Source organism: Astyanax mexicanus, chromosome 8, assembly GCF_023375975.1.
Source record: "Astyanax mexicanus isolate ESR-SI-001 chromosome 8, AstMex3_surface, whole genome shotgun sequence".
Taxonomy (NCBI): domain Eukaryota; kingdom Metazoa; phylum Chordata; class Actinopteri; order Characiformes; family Acestrorhamphidae; genus Astyanax; species Astyanax mexicanus.
In genome coordinates, this window is record NC_064415.1 from 52,704,341 (window position 1) to 52,723,700 (window position 19,360).

The 19,360-nt window shown below is 39.9% G+C and overlaps 1 protein-coding gene across 1 annotated transcript in view; it reads left to right on the top strand.

Annotated features, from left to right (window-relative positions):
* clstn2a (calsyntenin 2a) overlaps nucleotides 1-19,360 on the top strand; it is a 384,778-nt gene that overhangs the window by 277,710 nt on the left and 87,708 nt on the right. Inside the window, exons 6-7 of the mRNA XM_022677952.2 lie at nucleotides 7,702-7,887; nucleotides 12,098-12,355. Coding sequence (XP_022533673.2) covers nucleotides 7,702-7,887; nucleotides 12,098-12,355 — 444 coding nt within the window. The remainder of the gene's footprint in view (nucleotides 1-7,701; nucleotides 7,888-12,097; nucleotides 12,356-19,360) is intronic.

Below are 19,360 nucleotides of genomic sequence, written 5' to 3' on the forward strand. Positions count from 1 at the left end.
TTCCCAAGACCTATGCTGAATTACTGTACCAGCATACGGTGTAAAAATCTGATTGTGTGTTCACAAGTGATGCAGCATTGGTGGCTGTTGGAAAAGAGGTGGTTGCTGACTTCACATGGATTGGAGGAGGCTTGTTTTGATACTTACCCAAGTGATGGGGGAGTCCTAGTAAGTTGGTGGGTGAACTTACTCTGCTAAATTGGAAAGAAGACCATCATCCACATAGAAATTTTCACTGGCATCCAGCAAATGTGCTGGAATTAGATTTGTCCTCCTCATTATAGCAGGAAAGAAAGTAGGCAGGGGTGCGGAATACCCTTAGTAGGGTAGCCTGGGAGGTTGCAACCTCTCCCAGTGTAAAAGATGCCCCCCGCTTACTTCCTCTCCAGCTGGAATCTCTGGAAGCTCCTGTTGAGCCATTAACAGCTTCATCTGAGTGACAGTCTCTGTTCCACAGATGTCAGCTGAGTGCCTATATATATCCTGAAGTTCTCACTGTAAGGATGGGGATGTCCATCGCCTGCTGTTATTTATATATATATATTTTTTTTTTTTTTTCCTTTTCTTTTCTTTCCTTTTTTCATTTTTAGTAAGGACCAGAATAATGAACACATCATCACATTCAGCTCAATTAAAAAAAGGAGGCCAGGGCAATTATAAACAGAAGCGCAACCTAGAAGTGCTTTTGTAAACATCTCTTTTGTGTGATGCAGTTCATCGTAATGAGCAGCAGGTCACCCTCCACCCTCCAAGACGATGATATTTTCAATCAGGTTTAAATTGCATGCAAATTGCATTCCACTTCACTGTGCCCAACAGGATTCGCACGTTTATCAGAGTAAGCAGATATCCGTTTCCCTCTCCGTGTCACGTAATTAAAAGGGGTTGTGTCTGTGCTTTGATGGGAATCAACTCAACTCAACTTTTTTTTTTTTTTGAGCGCTAATCGTTGTTCTCGAGGTGTCCTTCCAAACAGGCAGCCTCCGTACGGCTGCTCCCTGTTTTGAATCCAAGTACGTGTCACTTGAACTCCTTTCCAAAAACTGCCGTGGCAATTAGAAAGGTGCTGTTTCCGCCAGTTTGCTGTTGAGAAGACACTGCGTGCAGAGATGGATTTAGCTCGTTTTATTACCTGGAGAGTGAGAGAGTGAGAGAGACTGTTGCTTGCCGAGGAGGGTGTAGGCTTATCCTGCAAAAGGGCAGCTCCCTGTCGTCGCAACCCGAAATGTCACCCTGAAGCGCATTAACTGCAAATCTTGTAAATCCGCAACCCTTGGCAATACATGTGTCACACTCATGCCTTGCTTGTGTCAAAGTATACCAGGCATGTCCTCCTTTTTTTATACCTTCTTTTTTTGGCTGTAATTCAGTAGCTTCCCACACCAACATCTGGTTCGGAAGTCGCAAAGTTAATTTCGTTGAAGTTTCAGGGCCCTATTTTTTTGTGATCTGTAAACGATCCATCAACCACACACGTACACTGTGCACTTGTCAATGTGCGTTTGGTATCGTGAGGATGCAAAAAGTACACCTTGTGCAGCTCAAAATGTGCTAAAAAAAGTCAAACGCATCATGGATGTTACTTGCCATTTTTTCCAGTTGGTCTTTGACTTTGGCTCATTGCTATTTTAATGGTGCAGCACTTCTGCGCTTCTCGGACAAGGAAACTGACCTGCTTGTGAAAGATGTTATTTTAGGTTGTATTCTGCCAATGTAAATGTTGGGTTTGCACGCTGCACCATGTCCATGTGTGTGTGTGTGTGTCTGTGTGTAACAAGCAGAGGTGTACACACACTGAGCATGCATCTGCGTACCTAAGATAGTAATGAGCATCTGACTGTTGACTGTGGTCGGGGTTCAAATCAGTCAGTGGCGCACCATTGCCATTTCCATTGCCAAGAAAGTAATACGCCAGAAATGTACCTGAACACACCTCACTTCCAGGCCACCACACCCATCAGCATCATTATATTTGTAAACTCTTGGTATTTAAATGGCGTAGACGCAGGCCATGAAAATAGAATATACTGTTGGTAGGGTGTAAGATAGCAGTGAACATTGTGACATGCCTTGTGCAGTGTCAGTCTTCTTCTTCTTCGCCTCGGTTACTGTCTTTCTCTCTCTCTCTCTCTTTCTCTTAGTGCACAGACACTGAACCCAACTTCTCCTGGTTTTTCTCAGGGTTTACAGGCAGCCGATCTCGTTTCTGTGCGTGATAGTTCCGCAAAAGTATGTTGACAGGCGCTGGCAGGTTGCTAGGCACAGTAGAATAAGCAGTCATTGCCTCGTATATTGCATGGCCTGACTTGTCAGTCACAAGGGTGCGGCGCTGAGGTGGAAACTCGGAGTGAGTGACGGCGGTGACAGCCCGAGACGAGGTGAGCGAGAGACAGTGAGGAGGAGACGGCGGGGCTTTCTCTTTCTCCGACGCTTCCCAGTATCACGGCCGTGTAATCAGCCGAGCTTTTTTTTATTTCTTTCTCTCCACGGTCATTCCCCGTCTGTCAGCGCTGATCACTCCATTCGTTCCATCCCTCCCTTCCCCCTGACTCCCCCAGTCATCCCTGCCCTTGTCCGTCCAGGGAGAGAAGCATTTCACTGTCCACGTTCAGAAGCCATGAAGAGCTGCCTCTACCCGTCCAGTCCGCTGACACTTCTCTCCTTCAGCTGAAATTGGACGTCCACTTCCCCATTAATAGGCGGTAATTGCGTTCCTGCGAGTGCTTAATCGTAGAATTTCATGGTTATCTTGATCTTCAAATTCTGCTGACGCTTCAGTTATTGAGTTATGTAGTCTTTATGACCTCTGGACTTCAGCGGTCAAGAGGGAGTCTTCTCCCCTCTTCTTTTCTGAAGAAGTAGCTTAAACTATACCTTTACACAAAAGTGTGTAAAGTCCTTGATTAACCCTCCTGTTATATTCACCTGTCAGGAACAGCAATGGTGTTCCCAGGTCAACTTGGTCCGGTGCATGTTTAATTATCCAATTAATAACCAAAATAAAAATTATTCAAATAAATAATTATTTATAAAAATCTAAACAAGCAATATGGATATATATATATATATATATATATATATATATATATATATAGTGCAATGGTGTTCCTTACCTCTGACAACTAATGGTTCAAACAAAAGAAAAGACATTTTCAAACTTTATTTTAAAGTTTCAATACTTTAAGTGGGATTATATGTTGATTACACTAATTAAGGCACGCAGAAGAAGTTTTATACTTAACAAATACTTTGAACTTTTTTTCCAGGATCTTCAAACTTTTTAACAATTTGACCCGTAACATACTGTAACAGGAGGGTTAAATCATTAAATCATTCAATTCTTTTTGTGATACTTCATCTTGTACATTTTTTTTTACATGACTCTATGTAGCCTCAAAAAGGCTTTCACAATTGCAATTACAAGTCAAAGAGCCTTTCTGTGGAACTATATCCCACTTAAGACCTGGCAATTCAGTTCAGTTCAATTTGTCCACTGCGTACACCCGCGTGTCATCTTAAACACATCCAACTTTTAACAGAATAAATAATAAAATAACATTGCTGTTCCCTTAAATGAGCTGCTGGTGTACCTTCACAATGTAAAATTGCAGATTCTGCTAAGATGCAAAAAAGCGCTGCACTGTTACCAATGTGCCAAAGTCATAGCTCACCTGGTTCTTAAAGAAAAAGACAAGTAACAAACACTGATTGGTTTATTTCTCGTTACGCCCAAAACACGGCCATGATTAATTAAGAGAATTAGTATGTGCATTTTGTGCACCCACGACTCCAAAGACCATAAATCACCACGCCCTAAATCCAGCTGCGTGATGTCTAGTTGACTGATGCGCAGTAGATCGCTAAAATAGGACCCTACATCTCACTACTTGTACATTTGTATTTACTTCTGTCCAACGGCTTTTTGCATTTGCGGAACCTGTTTTGCTTCAAGTGTTAAAGCCTTGCATACATTTTCTTTTCTTTTTTTTTTTTTTTTTTGAAAATGGTTCTTTGAGTTCTCAATGGTTTTGCAAAGATTCTTTTCTACGGTTCTTAAGAACACTTAAAGAATTTCTTTTTTAGGGTACAGTTTTTAAGGGTACATTATGGCCATCACAGCTTCCCTTTACATCATTCCGCACACATTTTGCGTATTTGTTTGACCCCTTTACTTGTAAGATATGTGGCTAAAATTCCACGTTTCCTCTTCACTATCAAACACATACAGTAATACGTCCAGCAGAATGGACCTGTGAAGAGCCCTAAGCTGACATTGCTTCCTCTGTTTGATTACAGCTGCCGTCCAGGAGCTCGCAGTGATGTTGTATTCCCAGTCATTCTTAAGCTGATTACATTTGTACCCTCAATTTCCTTGAGGACGTTGACCTTGGTCGTGTAATTAGCATTACGCCTGCGATTACATTGCGCCTCGTTCTCAAGGTTTTGTCAGCGCGGTTGAGAGTGGCTACGGGAGCCGGGCTGAGAGAACCCATTTCCCATGCCACCTCATTTCCTGTCCTCCTGTCAGAACGGGCTGCAGGGTTGCCAGGCGTATGACCCCGCTCTCACCGTCACGTCCCCCGGACTGCCCTCAGCTTCATTATTTTGACATGTGTGGCAGAGACACATGCGCCATCCTTGCCTTCTTTATCTTATTAGTCCCGTGTGCTGCTCTGACACCACTTATTGCATTTATGACATTTATGAATACGCTATGAATGCTTAATCCTGCCGTTTAATGCTAATCTCTGCCCCGGAGCTCGCCAGATGCTTCAGCTGCTGAACCGAATTATCCTGACCTCCTGGTTTTGGCAGCAGGAAGAGATTTCGGTAACACTTTCTATGAATCAGGTATCTATAAAGCGTTATAAATGCATTCATTTATAACGCTTTATAACACTTGACATAAGTCTTTCGAAATATACATAAATGTTTATAATCTCAAATATAATAAGATATAACACCCCAGTATAAAGCTTTATTTCACAAAGCGATACAATTAATGCATCAACACTTATAAGCGCTTATAAGCACAGACTTTAGGTAAAGTGATCTAAGAAACCAATTTATATATATTTGTATAACCAATTTTAAAGCCTCATAAGCACCTTTCACAGGCTTTTTATCATTTGATTTATCATATGCCTGTGGTATTGTGGAATAACTCATTACTGTGAAAATTGCTTATAAGTGTTCATTAGATTAAAGTTATGGGCATTTACACAACAATTTTCATTATAACATATAGCCTTTCTAACTATACATAAATGTTTATAATCTCAAATATAAAAAGTTATAACACCCCAGTATACTAAAGGTTTATATCACAAAGCGTTATAATGCATTATAATACTGTATGTGTGTAGTTGCTGTTTATAACATTATGAGTCAGACCTGTTTCATAAAGCTTAATAAATGCTTGAGTTCACTCACATAATGCTTTATCAAGATCCACAGCGATGCCTTCCCTCTAACTGCTATATGTTATAATGAAAATTCTTATGTAAATGCACATAACTTAAATCTAATAAACACTTATAAGCACTTATAAGCACAGACTTTAGGATAAAGTGATGAGCTATTCCACATTACCATTACCAAGTCATAAAACCAATTTTAAAGCTTCATAAGCGCTTTTCAAAGACGTTTTATAAATTATTTTGCATTATAAGCCCTTTGTTTATAAACCATTAGTTTATAATGTGTTATGAATGCTGCTGTAAGTACTTATACGTTAGTATACAGGCTTATTACAGTCCTTCTAAGGTATTATGCATGTCATATAATGCATCATACTGTAAATGCATTTATAATTCATTATAAACACAGGGAACACTTCATAGGAAGTGTTACCATGGTGCTAAGAACAGCAACTACACATATATTATAATGCATTATATTGCTTTGTGCTATAACGCTTTATACTGTGGTGTTATAACGGTGTATGTTTGAGATTCTAAACATTTATGTATAGCTACAAATGCTTATGTCAAGTGTTATAAAGCATTATGAATGGTTTATGAAGCTTTATGAATGCATTTTTTAAAATGATTTTTAGATATCGGATTCATAGAAAGTGCTACGCAAGGGATTTCCAAGAAACAGCCAAACCAACATGTAGAAACATATGGCGCCACTTTCCCGAAGGCACCACAGGACCTTGCACGGGATCTCCTGCTGCCACATTTTATTGCCTATGGATTCACTGGGATGGCCAGTGATTCTCATAGCTCTAGACACTCCAAATCAATCCAACCCCATTTCAAATCTGAAGCACAGGGCTTACGTTCTCAGTCTGGATCTATACGCCGTGAAACTGCTGCCTCAGAAGCTCAAATATGACCACCCCCCTACCAGCAGGGGAGAAATAAGAGGCCAGCCCGGGCCTGATCTACTGCATTGTCTCACCCTTTCATCCAGGAAGGTGTGGATGAAAAATGAAAAAGGACATACAGACGGGGAAACAGACACAGGGAATATGATCTGTGAACTGAAACGAATACAAAACAGAGAGAACGTTGAACTGTACAAAAAGATGGAGAGCGAAGGCCGGAGAGTGAAGATCTTCAGGGTTAGACCTGCTGGTACCACTTTAAAATAAGACTACCTTCATAAAGGGTTTATAATTAATAATCAGTTATAACACATACGTAGAAAGGGCAACAATGACCTGTTATTTGTCAAATAGTGAACCCACAGCCATCTATATTGTTGCCTTTCTACGTATGTGTTATAACTGATTATTAATGATTTTTAAGGCATTTAAAACCTAATTAGTAACCATTAATAAACAAATTGTAAACCATTTATAAACCCTTTATAAAGGTAGTTCTATTTTAAAGTGGTACCGACCTGCTCTTTGAAGTCTTCAGATGGAAAAAAAAAAACAGCCGATTATTTTAACAAATATTCTAGTGTATACACGTAACAAGATGACCAGGAGAACACATGTCTGTCTGTCTGTCTGTCTGTGCTGTCTGTCTGGAGAGGAGTGCATTATTTAGATTTTTTATTTTATTTTGTTTTAAGAAAAAAGGTAAAAGTTTGATGTGTTGAAACTCGTGCTCACAGTCCTACATTTACATTCTATTTATTTATTTATTTATTTATTTATTTTAAATAAATACATAGTTGAATTCTTGAATGCAGTATAAACCTACCATTAGTTTGAAGCCAAAGAAAGTTAGTCTGTTTTATGTAAAATTGCACATATACAGGGTTTGAACAAAGAAACTAAAACAGAGCATCCACAGTTAATCCTGTTGGATGTGGTTGGTCCTTCTTGGTGGTATGCTGACATTACCCTGGATACCGTGGCTCTTAAAACATCACAAAGACTTGCTGTCTTGGTCACAGATGCACCAGCAAGACGTGCACCAATAATTTGTCCTCTTTTGAATTTTGGTATGTTACCCATAATGTTGTGTGCATTGCAATATTTTGAGCAAAACTGTGTTATCTTAACTCTTACCCTGCTAATTGAACCAACCTTCACACTCTGCTCTTACTGGTGCAATGTGCAATTAATCATTAATTAATGAAGATTGGCCACCAGGCTGCTCCAATTTAGCCATGAAACCTCCCACACTAAAATGACCGATGTTTCAGTTTTATTGTCCAACCCCTGTAGTTCTCAGAAAGCACGGTTCCACAGCTATATCTGCCTAGACACTAAACTTATTTGTTTTTCTCCCCATGTAGGTTGGAATAATCGAGTGGATTATGAGCCTGGAACAGGCAGCAAGCAGCTGTTTCCCAAGATGCACCTGGAGACGTGCGACGGCCCGCTGTCGTCAGTAAGGGCCATGGTGGAACTGCAGACCAGCCACATTGGGAAGGGCTGCGACCGAGAGACGTATTCCGAGAAGTCTCTACAGAAGCTCTGTGGTGAGTTTACACATTCTGGGGGACTATCTAGGAACCAGAGTCTGGAGGAAGAGTGGAGAGACACACAGTTCAAACTGCTTGAGGTCTAGTGTGAAGTTTCCACCAATCAGTGATGGTTTGGAGAGACATGTCTGTCATCTGCTGGTGTTGATCCACTGTGTTTTATTATCAAGTCTAAAGTCAGTGCAGTTTTGTTTTCCCACAAAATCTTACAGCACTTAATGCTTCCCTCTGTTACTGACAACTTTTATGGAGATGCGGATTTCATTTTCCAGCAGGTCTTGGCAACCTCCCCACACTTTAGACATTTTAGTCTTGAAACCGAGTTGAAGTTACTAAAATTTACATGAAATTAAATTGACTTATAAAAAAAGCAAATGCGGAAAGTTACGGAACTTTTTTTTTAAGTAAATTTTACACATCATTTTTGTTTCAGTGTAGTCGAAATAGTCCAGTAATATTATAGTTTCATCCTTTCAAACAACTATTCTTCTCTCCACACTGAGCTCATATGCTGCACTCAAAGCCTCTGATTTCTCGCTCCCCACAATCCGGCCTGGGTGAAGAACTCGTGTCAGTTTAATGAAACAGTCCTTGAGAGTGAGGCAATATGAAGCCAGAGCTTTTTTTCATATTGTATAAATCGTTGCTATGGGAGATAAATGAAAGCAGGATGAGTTAAGGGCCTAAATAATGTCCGAGGTTGGTGGGCAATAATGCAGCATCCCTCCTTCCATTCCCATACACCCCCTTACCATCTCTACCATTCCTACCATCCCTACCATCCCCCAACCCCTCAGATCCATTCTCCCACATGGATCGTTGGGAGACTTCTGGGACCAGAGCTTCTAAATATGCAATATGTGGCAGCGAGTGTTTATTGGTTGAGCCCGGGCCGAGTCTTTAAGCACCTTGAATTATGGCCTGCCAGAAGCTTCCTTGATCCGCTCATCTAAATGCAAAAAAGTCTTCGCCGCCTTCGTTCTCATGCCCGCCTCGCAAGCCAGAAGCTTTTTTCCCCCTCCTCCGAAGGCCTATAATCATGATCTAATATGCAATAAAACTAATTATAACTGTCTTTAATGCAACATCAATTTGTAGAAGCATGAGAATGGCGGAGAAAAGTCTGAAGCAGGCGGCGTTTGTTTGACTAGGAGCTCCACCTCCCCATTTCTAAAGTGCGTTCCCTAATTCTGGAAGACAAACACCACCCAGAAACAGCGAGATCCATGTACACTGTAAGCCTGGATAAGCTGAATTTGCTTTAAAAAATTGAGGAAACCGGTTGCCTTAAAAAAGTTAAGTAATAGGGAATGAAAACGTAAGTTAGCATACCTTAGAACATCTTATAACACGTTATAACAACTAAAGGGGAAGTTGATTTAACTTTTTTTTATTTTTGTTATACTGTAAGACTGGATAAGTTGAGTTTGCTCAAATTTTTGAGTTGAATTTACTTTTTTTAAATTTGAGGAAAAAGTTAAGTAATGGGGAATGAAAACTTGAGTTAGCATAAATTAAAACATCAAATTATTACAACTAAAGGGGAAGTTGATTTATTTCTAAAGTAGCCCAGGGGGAATCACTACACACTGATGGTGAGTGTTAATCAGAAACTGTTGGACACACCCAGTATGTGACACACTCAATAAATAGTGAAAGGAGCCAATGGAAAAGAAGCTGCCAATGGCAACAGACTAAACTCAGTTATTATAAGTTGGTTCAACTCAAATATCTCAGTTTGAATAGTACAGTATATGTGCCCACAAATGTTCAACTAACTCAAAATAGTTGATTAGTGTTTAGAAATATCCAATTTTATGTAAAGCAGACTCAAACAGTTATAAGGATTTAGCTTCAGTCATAAGGAAAGCGTATGGTTAAATGTAGTTAAATGTATGGTATTAAATGGTATTAAATTCACATATTTATTGATATTTAATCAAGGGAAATCAGGCAAAAGGCGCTGCGCTGCGCTCTGAATTCAGCGCGAGGCTAAAAATAATATAACAACTCACTTTAGTTAAATAAATTAAGATGAGTGAGGACCCATAAAGTTAGTAAAATATTGTCAAATATAAAAGAAAAAAAAAAAAAAACAGGCGCTTGGTAAAATTTAGACCAAAACATCAAAACATGATCAGTTCCAGGAAAATATAACAATTCTGCTTCCTTTTACATTTTAAATGATTATATTTTTGAGCAGCCGTATGTCTTCTGGAGTAAAATTGATCATGGCATGTGACTGTCTGATATAATTACTGTGTTATAAGACCTGAAAAAGAGGAACTGAAAACAAAAATGAAGAAAAAAAACACACCAACACAGCCTAGAGTTCAAAGGTTTAAGTTACATTTAAAAAATGTTCATTTTAATGTAGTTGAATGTTAGTTGGGCATCTATAAAGCTTCTAGTATTTTATTGAAATACTAAAAATCGCCGCCAATTAAGGAGACATCGCCCAACCCTACTTTCAGGTGGAGGGAAGAGTTAAGAAGATCAGCTGTAGAGTTGTCGCTGTAGACTCTCAGGGCCAGACTGGGTCGATACTGAACTTTGACGAAAAGAAGACAAGGGTCATTGCTGAGGCTGAGGCTGCCCTGAGAAAAAAAAAAGAGAAAAAAAAAACACATACACACTCAAACACACACTGCTCCGAGTCAGAGAATGAGATGGAATCTCATTGACCTGTCCCTCAGTGGTATTTCGAGGAATGGATTCTGACAGAGCGGATCTCAGACACTTGCTTGAAGACTGGCGGCTGTGTTTATCGCCTTCTATTGATCAGGGTGAATAAATATTGTATGGCTTAAATGCAGTGTTGCTGTTAGGCTCTTTCTCTCTCTTTCTCTCTCTCTCTCTCTCTCTCTCTCTCTCTCTCTCCCTCTCTTTCTCTCTCCGGCTCCAGTGGTGTGTGTTGAGGTGAGGGATGCTGGGCTGCAGAATGAGAACACTCTGCTCTGTCACCGGTGCGCCTCATCGCTCATTCTGTCCCGCTGCGCTTGCCGTCCTGTCACCCCCCGAACAGAAAAGATTCAAAATCCTCCCGTGCCCTCCCGAATGCGGCGCGGGGCAAGAGCCATGCCTGAACATGAAAGAGAGGCAGGGTCCTGATCAGAGTTGGATGTGTGCCTTAGAATATTTGGGGCAGCCGGTTCAGGCTGAAGCCAGGCCAGCCTGAAGTGTGACCGAGCTCTGGCTGTTTTCTGAAAGAATTCCTAAAGCAGAGCAGTGGTCTAACGGTCTATAGTGCTGCAACTTTTGAGATTTGAAGATTGCTAGTTCGAATCCCAGTTATTCGGCTTGCCTTCAGCTGCCGGAGTTCTTAGAGAGAGCACAATTTGTGGCTTTGTTCTCTCTGAGTGAGTGGGTGGGTAGATGCAGCTCTTTCCCCTCATCACTCCAAAGGGTGATGTCGATCAGAACAAAGCATCTGTGAGCTGATGTATCAAAACCGAGTCCCTGCATTTTCCTACGAGTGTGCAGTTTGAAAAGAGGCCGTGGCTGACTTTACATGTGCTTGTCTTCATCTTACTTGTGTTGTGGCATCACCAGTAATGGGGGATATACAGCTGAGAAGCAGCTGAATGAGTGGGACAATTGTCCAAGCTAAAATTGTGAAAAATTGGAAAAAAAGAGTAGAAAAAAAAAAAACGGTTTAAGCTTAATTTAATTCTAAGATGCTTTCTGCTCACCAAGATTGTGGTTAATGCAGAGTTATCATAAAACAGACTCTAATAAACAACATATACTGCACATCAAAGTATTTCCTGCCGTAATTAAAATATGTTTACTGGTTTATGTTTATTGTTTTCCTTTGTTAAATGCCACTAAGGAACTATGATTAACAAATCTTTATATAAAACTCTGAAAAAAAAGAGACAACTTTAAAATGATGAGTTTCTTGGATTTTACCAAATTGAAAACCTCTGGAATATAGATCAAGAGGAAGATGGATGATCACAAGCCATCAAACCAAGCTGAACTGCTTTTCTGAATTTTTGCACCAGGAGTAAAGGCATAAGGTTATCCAAAAGCAGTGTGTAAGACTGGTGGAGGAGAACATGCCAAGATGCATGAAAACTAGGATTAAAAACCATGGTTATTCCACCAAATATTGATTTCTGAACTCTTAAAACTTTATAAATTTGTATTTTACAAATACTTTTCTCAGGATAAGCTAACATTCATTTCCTTTACTTCTCCACAGGTGCCGCTTCGGGCAGCACCGACCTTCTCCCTGCTCCCAGCGCTTCCACCAACTGGACCGCCTCCCTGCTGACAGACAGTGGGCGGGACAGTGACCTCATCTTCCGGTTTGACGGACGGCAGGCCGCCAACATTCCCGAGCGGGTGGTGCCTCAGAATCTCACGGACCAGTTCACCATCGCTACCTGGATGAAGCACGGCCCGAGCCCTGGACTGAGAGCTGAAAAGGAGACTCTGCTGTGTAACTCTGACAAGACCGGTAAGACTAGGCTTAAGTCCATTGGGTAGAACCATTAAGGACATTGGGTAGAACCATTAAGGACATTGGGTAGAACCATTAAGGACATTGGGTAGAACCATTAGCAGACCCACAAACATGATAAAATGTTCATTGTTAATTTTTTTTTTAGAATATTAAGGTTTGGTTTGCAGCTCAGTAGAGTTGGCAGGATTGACCTTCTCCCTGAGACGACTGAGTAGTCCAGCAGTTTAAAGCGTGGCCACTATGATCGCGAGATCACTCTTTTGAATCCCGGTCATGCAGCTTGCCATGAGCTGCCAGAGCCCCGAGAGAGAACAGTTGGCCTTGCTCTTGCTCTCTGGGTGGGTAGATGGCACTTTTTTTCACACATCACTCGAAAGGGTGATGTCGAGCAGCACAAGGCATCTGTGAGCTGATGTATCGGAAACGAGTAACTGCGCTTTCCTCCAAGTGTGCTGTGATGCTAAAGAAATAAATAATAAAAAATGAAAATAAAGTAATGCAGGATGGAAATATTGCATTCAAACTCACTCAGTCACATTTTATCAGGGTTTCCCACAAGAAGGTGCATTAGAAATCAATGAATATAAGGCTGGTAGCCTGTTTGCTGTCACACTTCAACAGCAATGTTGAGTCAACATTCTGTCACTAGTGGCTTTTACACATTTTACACATTATTTCCATATGCCCATATGCCTTGCAGTATACCTTCACACCACTCCACTTCACAATCATATTTTTAGCAAGGAGACACTGACTTCAGTAAACCTGAAATCACACCTCCTCTTAGCAGCTTCTGGACCTGTTAGCTATGCAGGAAGAGGTAGTCCTCAGGCCATCAGTAAAGACAGAACATGTCTCTTCTGTTCAAAAGCGTGTGCATTTTATCAAAGGGTGTCAGTTCCCAAAAAAGGCGGCAATACTTTAGTTTAAAGTTACTTAAAAAGATCTATAAGAGACGCGTAAATTGTGCATCGCAATTGGTATCGTGAGAGCACAAAAAATATGCCTGGGTGGGTAGATGGCACTTTTTCACCACATCACTCAAAATGGTGATGTTGATCAGCACAAGGCATCTGTGAGCTGATGTATCGGAACCGATTCCTCCGAGAGCGCTGTGATGCTACTCGGCGATACTGCATCAGCAGCAGTTTAAAAACAAAGAGATGGTGGCTGAATTCACATGTGAGGAGGCTTGTGCTTGCCTTCACCCTACTTGTGTTGTGATAGGGGGTGTTACTAGCGATAGGGGGAGTCCTAATGAGTCGGTTGGGTAATTGTAAATCAAAGTCACCAGTATAGCTAGTATAAATGTATGTGACTGATGAAGAAAAGTCTGGAAGGTGGTGGTTGTGATGAGAGAGCAGGTAGCCCGGATTCAGGTGTAGAGATGAGGGCTAATAGAACAGGTCAGGAAGAAAGTGTAGGGAGTGCGGTTAGGTGGGGAAACTGGGACAGAAGAAAATAAAGACTCCCTCAGCACCAGCGGAGTTGATTAGAGGGATGGATTAGGGCTACAGATTAGGACTAGTGGAATTGATCTAGCAGTAGTGAATAGGTCAGTCCGCGACCTCGTTTCCCCCTAGAGACGCCCCGTGCTCTGCATTCCTAGACGTCCGTGGTATTAACGGTAGCAGCAGAGCAGATACGTGCCCTGGAAGACTGCTGTGTAATATGACAGGAAGAAAAAGAAGTGTATAGAAGCCGTTTGGGCCTTACTGATATGAACACGTTGCTATAATACCAATTTAAAAGCAGCTAGAACTTCTGATAACTGATAATACTGTGGGTGGAATTTAATATTACTATTATAAAATTCACGTCACACCAAGGCACTCATACATATTAGACTATACAATTTCCATTTTGCTAAAATGACTCAGCTGGAATAAATGCTTAGTGGTCATTGCCTTCATTCTCTATTCTGCTCCGAACGTTTGGGATTTGCCCAAAATCCTGGAATTAAAGGCGTTTTTATTATTTTTTTTATTTCTATATTTCTATAACTACAATCTGTAAGAGTGTCCTAATGTGAAGTAAATTTTTACCATTATTTTAATATTCCCTTCAGATCCGACCTTGCAACCAATGAGCCCCGGTCTGACTCAACATGATATATACTGTACTAAAAAAAATCTCAAAAAATTAGGATATCATTGAAAAGTTGGTTTATTTCATTAATTCAGTTCAGTTCAGTAATTTCAGTAATTTATGTGAAACCCGCAGCATGCTCAGAGGAAAGTACAAGAACTCGGTTCCAATACATCAGCTCACAGACGCCTTTTGCTGATCGGCATCACTCTTGGAGTGATGAGGGGAAATTGATGAGGGCTCCAGCTTGGCTGATGGCAAGCTGCATAACCAGGATTCAAACCAGCAATCTAACGATTATAGCGCAGTGCTACAGTATAGACCATTTGGATTGTAAATGTAATGTAGAAGACTATATTAAAGCTACACAGGAACACATGCTGAATTATTCCGTAAACAAAAACCTTAAGTCTTAAACAAACCAGAATATTTTAGTTTTATATTTTAGATTCTTCAAAAAGTAGCACATGTATCTTTGGTGTATTTTAATCTCAGTGTCTTCATGAGGGAGAGTCACCTGGAATAGTTTTCTCAGCATCTTGAAGGAAGGAGTTTCTGGAGGTGCTGAACAATAGTTGCTGCTTTTCCTTCTTCAGGCTGTGAAGCTCCAGCTCATCCCAATTAAATCACCTCAAATCACCACCTCAGTTCATCAGGTTTAGATCAGAGTATTTTAGAGGATTAACACTTTTTTTTACTGTTTACTACATAATTCCATATGTGTCCCTTAATTGTTTTCATGTCTTTATTAAGAATCTACAGTGTCAATCAATCAACCTTTATTTCCACTCGGTAAATACATTGAGGGTAACCCTATTTTTTTAATGTAGCCGAGCTTACATATAATTAAAGGGATTAAAAATTAAGTTTAAATGATTAAAACAAGCAAACAATGTAACATTAAATTACGAAAAATATTTTTAAAAAATCAAAATAAGAGGATATGCAAACAGGTTCAAATGTAGAGCAATAAAACGAAGAGATAAATACGTAGATGAATAAAATATAAACAGTTATAGAAATAAAAGACTAAAATAACTAGAGTTATAAAAAAGTAAATGAATAATAATAATAATAATAATAATAATAATAATAATAATAATAATGAATAAATATCATAAAAAATAAAAGGAAGAAAATAAATGAAATTAAAAGTAAAAAGGCCAAAAGTAAAAACAGTAACAAAACAAATAAAAGGATGAAATGAATAAAATGAATAAAATAAAACGGCTATAAGGTAAAACATAAAATTAGATAAATAAAAAGACACAAAAGAAGAAGAATAATAAAACTAAACTTTTTCGTTTACTAAATAATTCCACATGTGTTCCTGTATAGCTTTTATATTGTCTTTAATCCAGAATTACAGACAATTACAGTCTGTGGAGATTAGAATGGAGTTTATTTTTAAACACAGCTGTAGGTAAAATCAGCCACTAACTGCTGTATCTCTGAGAACTAGACGTAAGTTGTGGTATTAAGGTGTGGTAAAGGAACTAGGACTGTGCATCTTTGTGTGGCACACTCTGCCAGTGGTCTGGAGAGGTGGATGGAGGAGCTGTGACGGAGGACGGCTGCTTGGCGAGCCTCTATCGAGCCCAATTGATCACGGGCGTCACGGCGAGCGAATGTGAGACTTAATCAATTCTCACACACTCTGCTGAAGAGCAGCCACGCGTAAGATGCTGGCCACACCTGGGCCGGCTCTCAGGGGGTCAGGCGAGGTGTATTTGTGTGTGTGTGTGTGTGAGTGTGTGTGTGTGTGTGTGTGACATTTTCAATTTGAGTTCAGAAATGTCCTGACTTTGAAGGAAAGACAGATATGACTATATAAAAAAATAGGGCTAAGCGCTGCCACTATGATCGGGAAATCGCTGATTCGAATCCTGGTTATGCAGCTTGCCATTACCTGCAGAGCCCCAAGTGAACACAATTGGCCTTGCTCTCTCTGAGTGAGTGGATAGATGGTGCTTTCCCCCTTTATCACTTCTAGGGTGATGTCGATCAGCACAAGGCTGCATCTGTGAGCTGATGTATTGGAACCGAGTCGCTGCGCTTTCCTCCAAAAATGCAATGATGCTGCATTAGGAACAGTTCGAAAAGAGGCGGAGCCTGTCAGACATGTGTCAGAGGATGTAGGATGTAGGATGTAGATCAGTGTAGGGTTAGGAGTCTTGCCCAGGGACTCTAATTGGTGTATCGCAGCATTCTGTAGTCACCTAGACTGGGAATTGAACCCACATGATGTGATAGCTCACTAGCAGGGGGTGTTGTTATCTACTTATCCACACCAACCACGAAAGCAAGGCCAATTGTGCTCTCTCTCAGGGCTCCGGCAGCTGATGGCAAGCTGCATGACCGGGATTTGAATAGCGTGTGTTGTGTTGTGGCATCAGTAGTGATGGAAGATATACAGCTGACTAGCAGTAGGATTTCAGTGCATGTGTTGCCACACACGAACGTATAAACATATTCTAATATTTGATATATGTACTTATTATTGCTTCTGTATTTATGCCGACTGTAGCTAACTATTTTGCAAGCATCAGAATTGGTGACTAAAAAAAAATGAATGAGTTAATGAGTTCAGGGACATTCAGACAATTCCATTAGCTGTTTTAGATTCCAAGAGCTTTCCTGAAAAAGTTTGCTGGTTCGAATCCTGGTCATGCAGTTTGCCAGCAGCCTGCCAGATCCCCAAGAGAGCACTGCTGGCCTTGCTCTATCTGGGTGGGTGGATGGCGCTTTTTTTTCCCCCTCATTCCTATGGTGATGTTGATCAGCACAAGACATCTGTGAGCTGATAGCTATCGGGACCGATTCGCTTGCATCAGCAGCAGTTGGAAAAGGGGCAGTGGATGACTTCACATGTATCGGAGGAGGTGTGTGCTAGTCTTCACCCTCCTGGTGTTGTTGCAACACTATCCAAAAGCAGCTGAATGGGTGGGTCAATTGACCTGGCTAAATTGGGGAGAAAAATGGGAGAAAAATATAAATAAATCTTAAAAACAAGGTCAACAATCTCTCACCAAGAGGAACACTACCAGATTTAGCCTCGAAAAGCCTTTTTCTAGTGGCTTAAACATGATTGCATGCCAAGTTTTGCAGTGATCTCTGCAATTTGTTTGGTTTAAACTCTATGTATGGATTCTTGCACAGACCAAAATAGACCAAATTTATTTTCAGCCTCAGGATCACATGTCCTGACATGTCTAAAAACAGACCTGTGTATTTGGATCACTTTGATCAATCAGAAGAAAATTGGGTTGAAAAAAAAAAAAATCGAGAAGGCAGCTGTTGACAGGTAACAGAGTGTTCTGACCACGCTCGGAGGCGTAATGCGAAGTGGCACACGTCAATATCACTTAACGCACGGAACAGCATTAACACACCCATAAGGCCAGAGCAACAGCTTTACTGCTCGGAACCCATTAGAGCCATTAAGGGAGGGGAGTGACAGCTGGTTAGATTTTAGATATTTTCTACTGCTTCTTTTTTTTTTAGTGGCTGACAGTCATACCACACTTTTGCCTTTGACAGTTTTATTTGTTTCACTTATATATATATATATATATGTGCTTTAACCCTTAGAACCCTACGGATGGATTTTACGTCCAAAATCGCACTTTGTATTCTCAGCTTAATTACTCAGGAATCCCTTCACACATAAACATAATCCATATATGGTTAGAAAGGGTGGAACTTACTCTTTCTAAAAATAGTGATCACATCCCAGTGTGGTAAAGCTAAATCTACAAGAAACCCATTGAGATCCATCCTTTAGTGCTTCAAACACAATAATATCAGTAAATATCAGACTCAAAAGTGTCCACAGAAAAAGTGTGAAACTACCTGCTTTACTCAAACTAAAGCTAGGTATGGTGTGCGCACTACTTATATATAGTTTTTATTTTACTTGCACATTTTTACTAAGTAGTTATATTTGCACTAAACGTTTTTAATAATTGATTTAGACTAAAAAGTTGACATTTTTGTATATACTGTAGTTTTCTTTGTGTGTCCTGATCCTCAAAATACTGAAAGGCATAGGCTGCTCTGAGTGTCAGGTTTTTAATAAGTTAATCTACATGTATCCTAGAGGTGTGATTATTGATTATCAAGAAAAATAACTTTGTCTGATGCTGTTTCTCCATGTATTTTGTCAAAGTAATAATTAATAAGGCATGTAATGAACTATATATCATCAATGTTCTTATGCTTTCAACTCATAAACACTCTAATATAAGCATTTTTAAAAATATATCTTAGGTGTGAATATATTTAAAGTCTATACATTCAAAAAATAAGTAAAATAATAATAATAAAAAAAAAAAACAGGCACTTGGTAAAATTTTGAGCAAAACATGATCAGTTCCAGGAAAATATAACTATTCTGCTTCCTTTTACATTTTAAATGATGATATTTTTGAGCAGCCGTATGTCTTCTGGAGTAAAAGAGATCAGGGCATGTGTCTGTCTGATATAATTACTGTGTTATAAGACCTGAAAAAGGAACTGAAAACAAAAACGAAGAAAAACACACCAAAACAGCCTAGAGTTCAAAGAGTTAACCCAACCCTTAGGGAATTACGTCACCTTATCCTACATCACCTTATTCACCTTATTCACCATCTTCACCTGCACTCCATTCAGAATAAACCCTTAAATAAACTCAAGCGTTTGAAAAAATACATCTTTGAAACCTCTTGATGATTTATTCATGCAATTTATTCCGTTGTCAATAAACGAACTCAAATCCATGCATAACTGATGATGTTTGCTCACCAAAACACGTTTTTTTTACTTGAAAAAAAAAAAATCTGAAACATTTCTAAAGCATCTCTGATCTAACCTTTATGGATGCATGGTCAGGAATAGGGCGAGTGATGGTGCACCACGTGATCCAGTGCT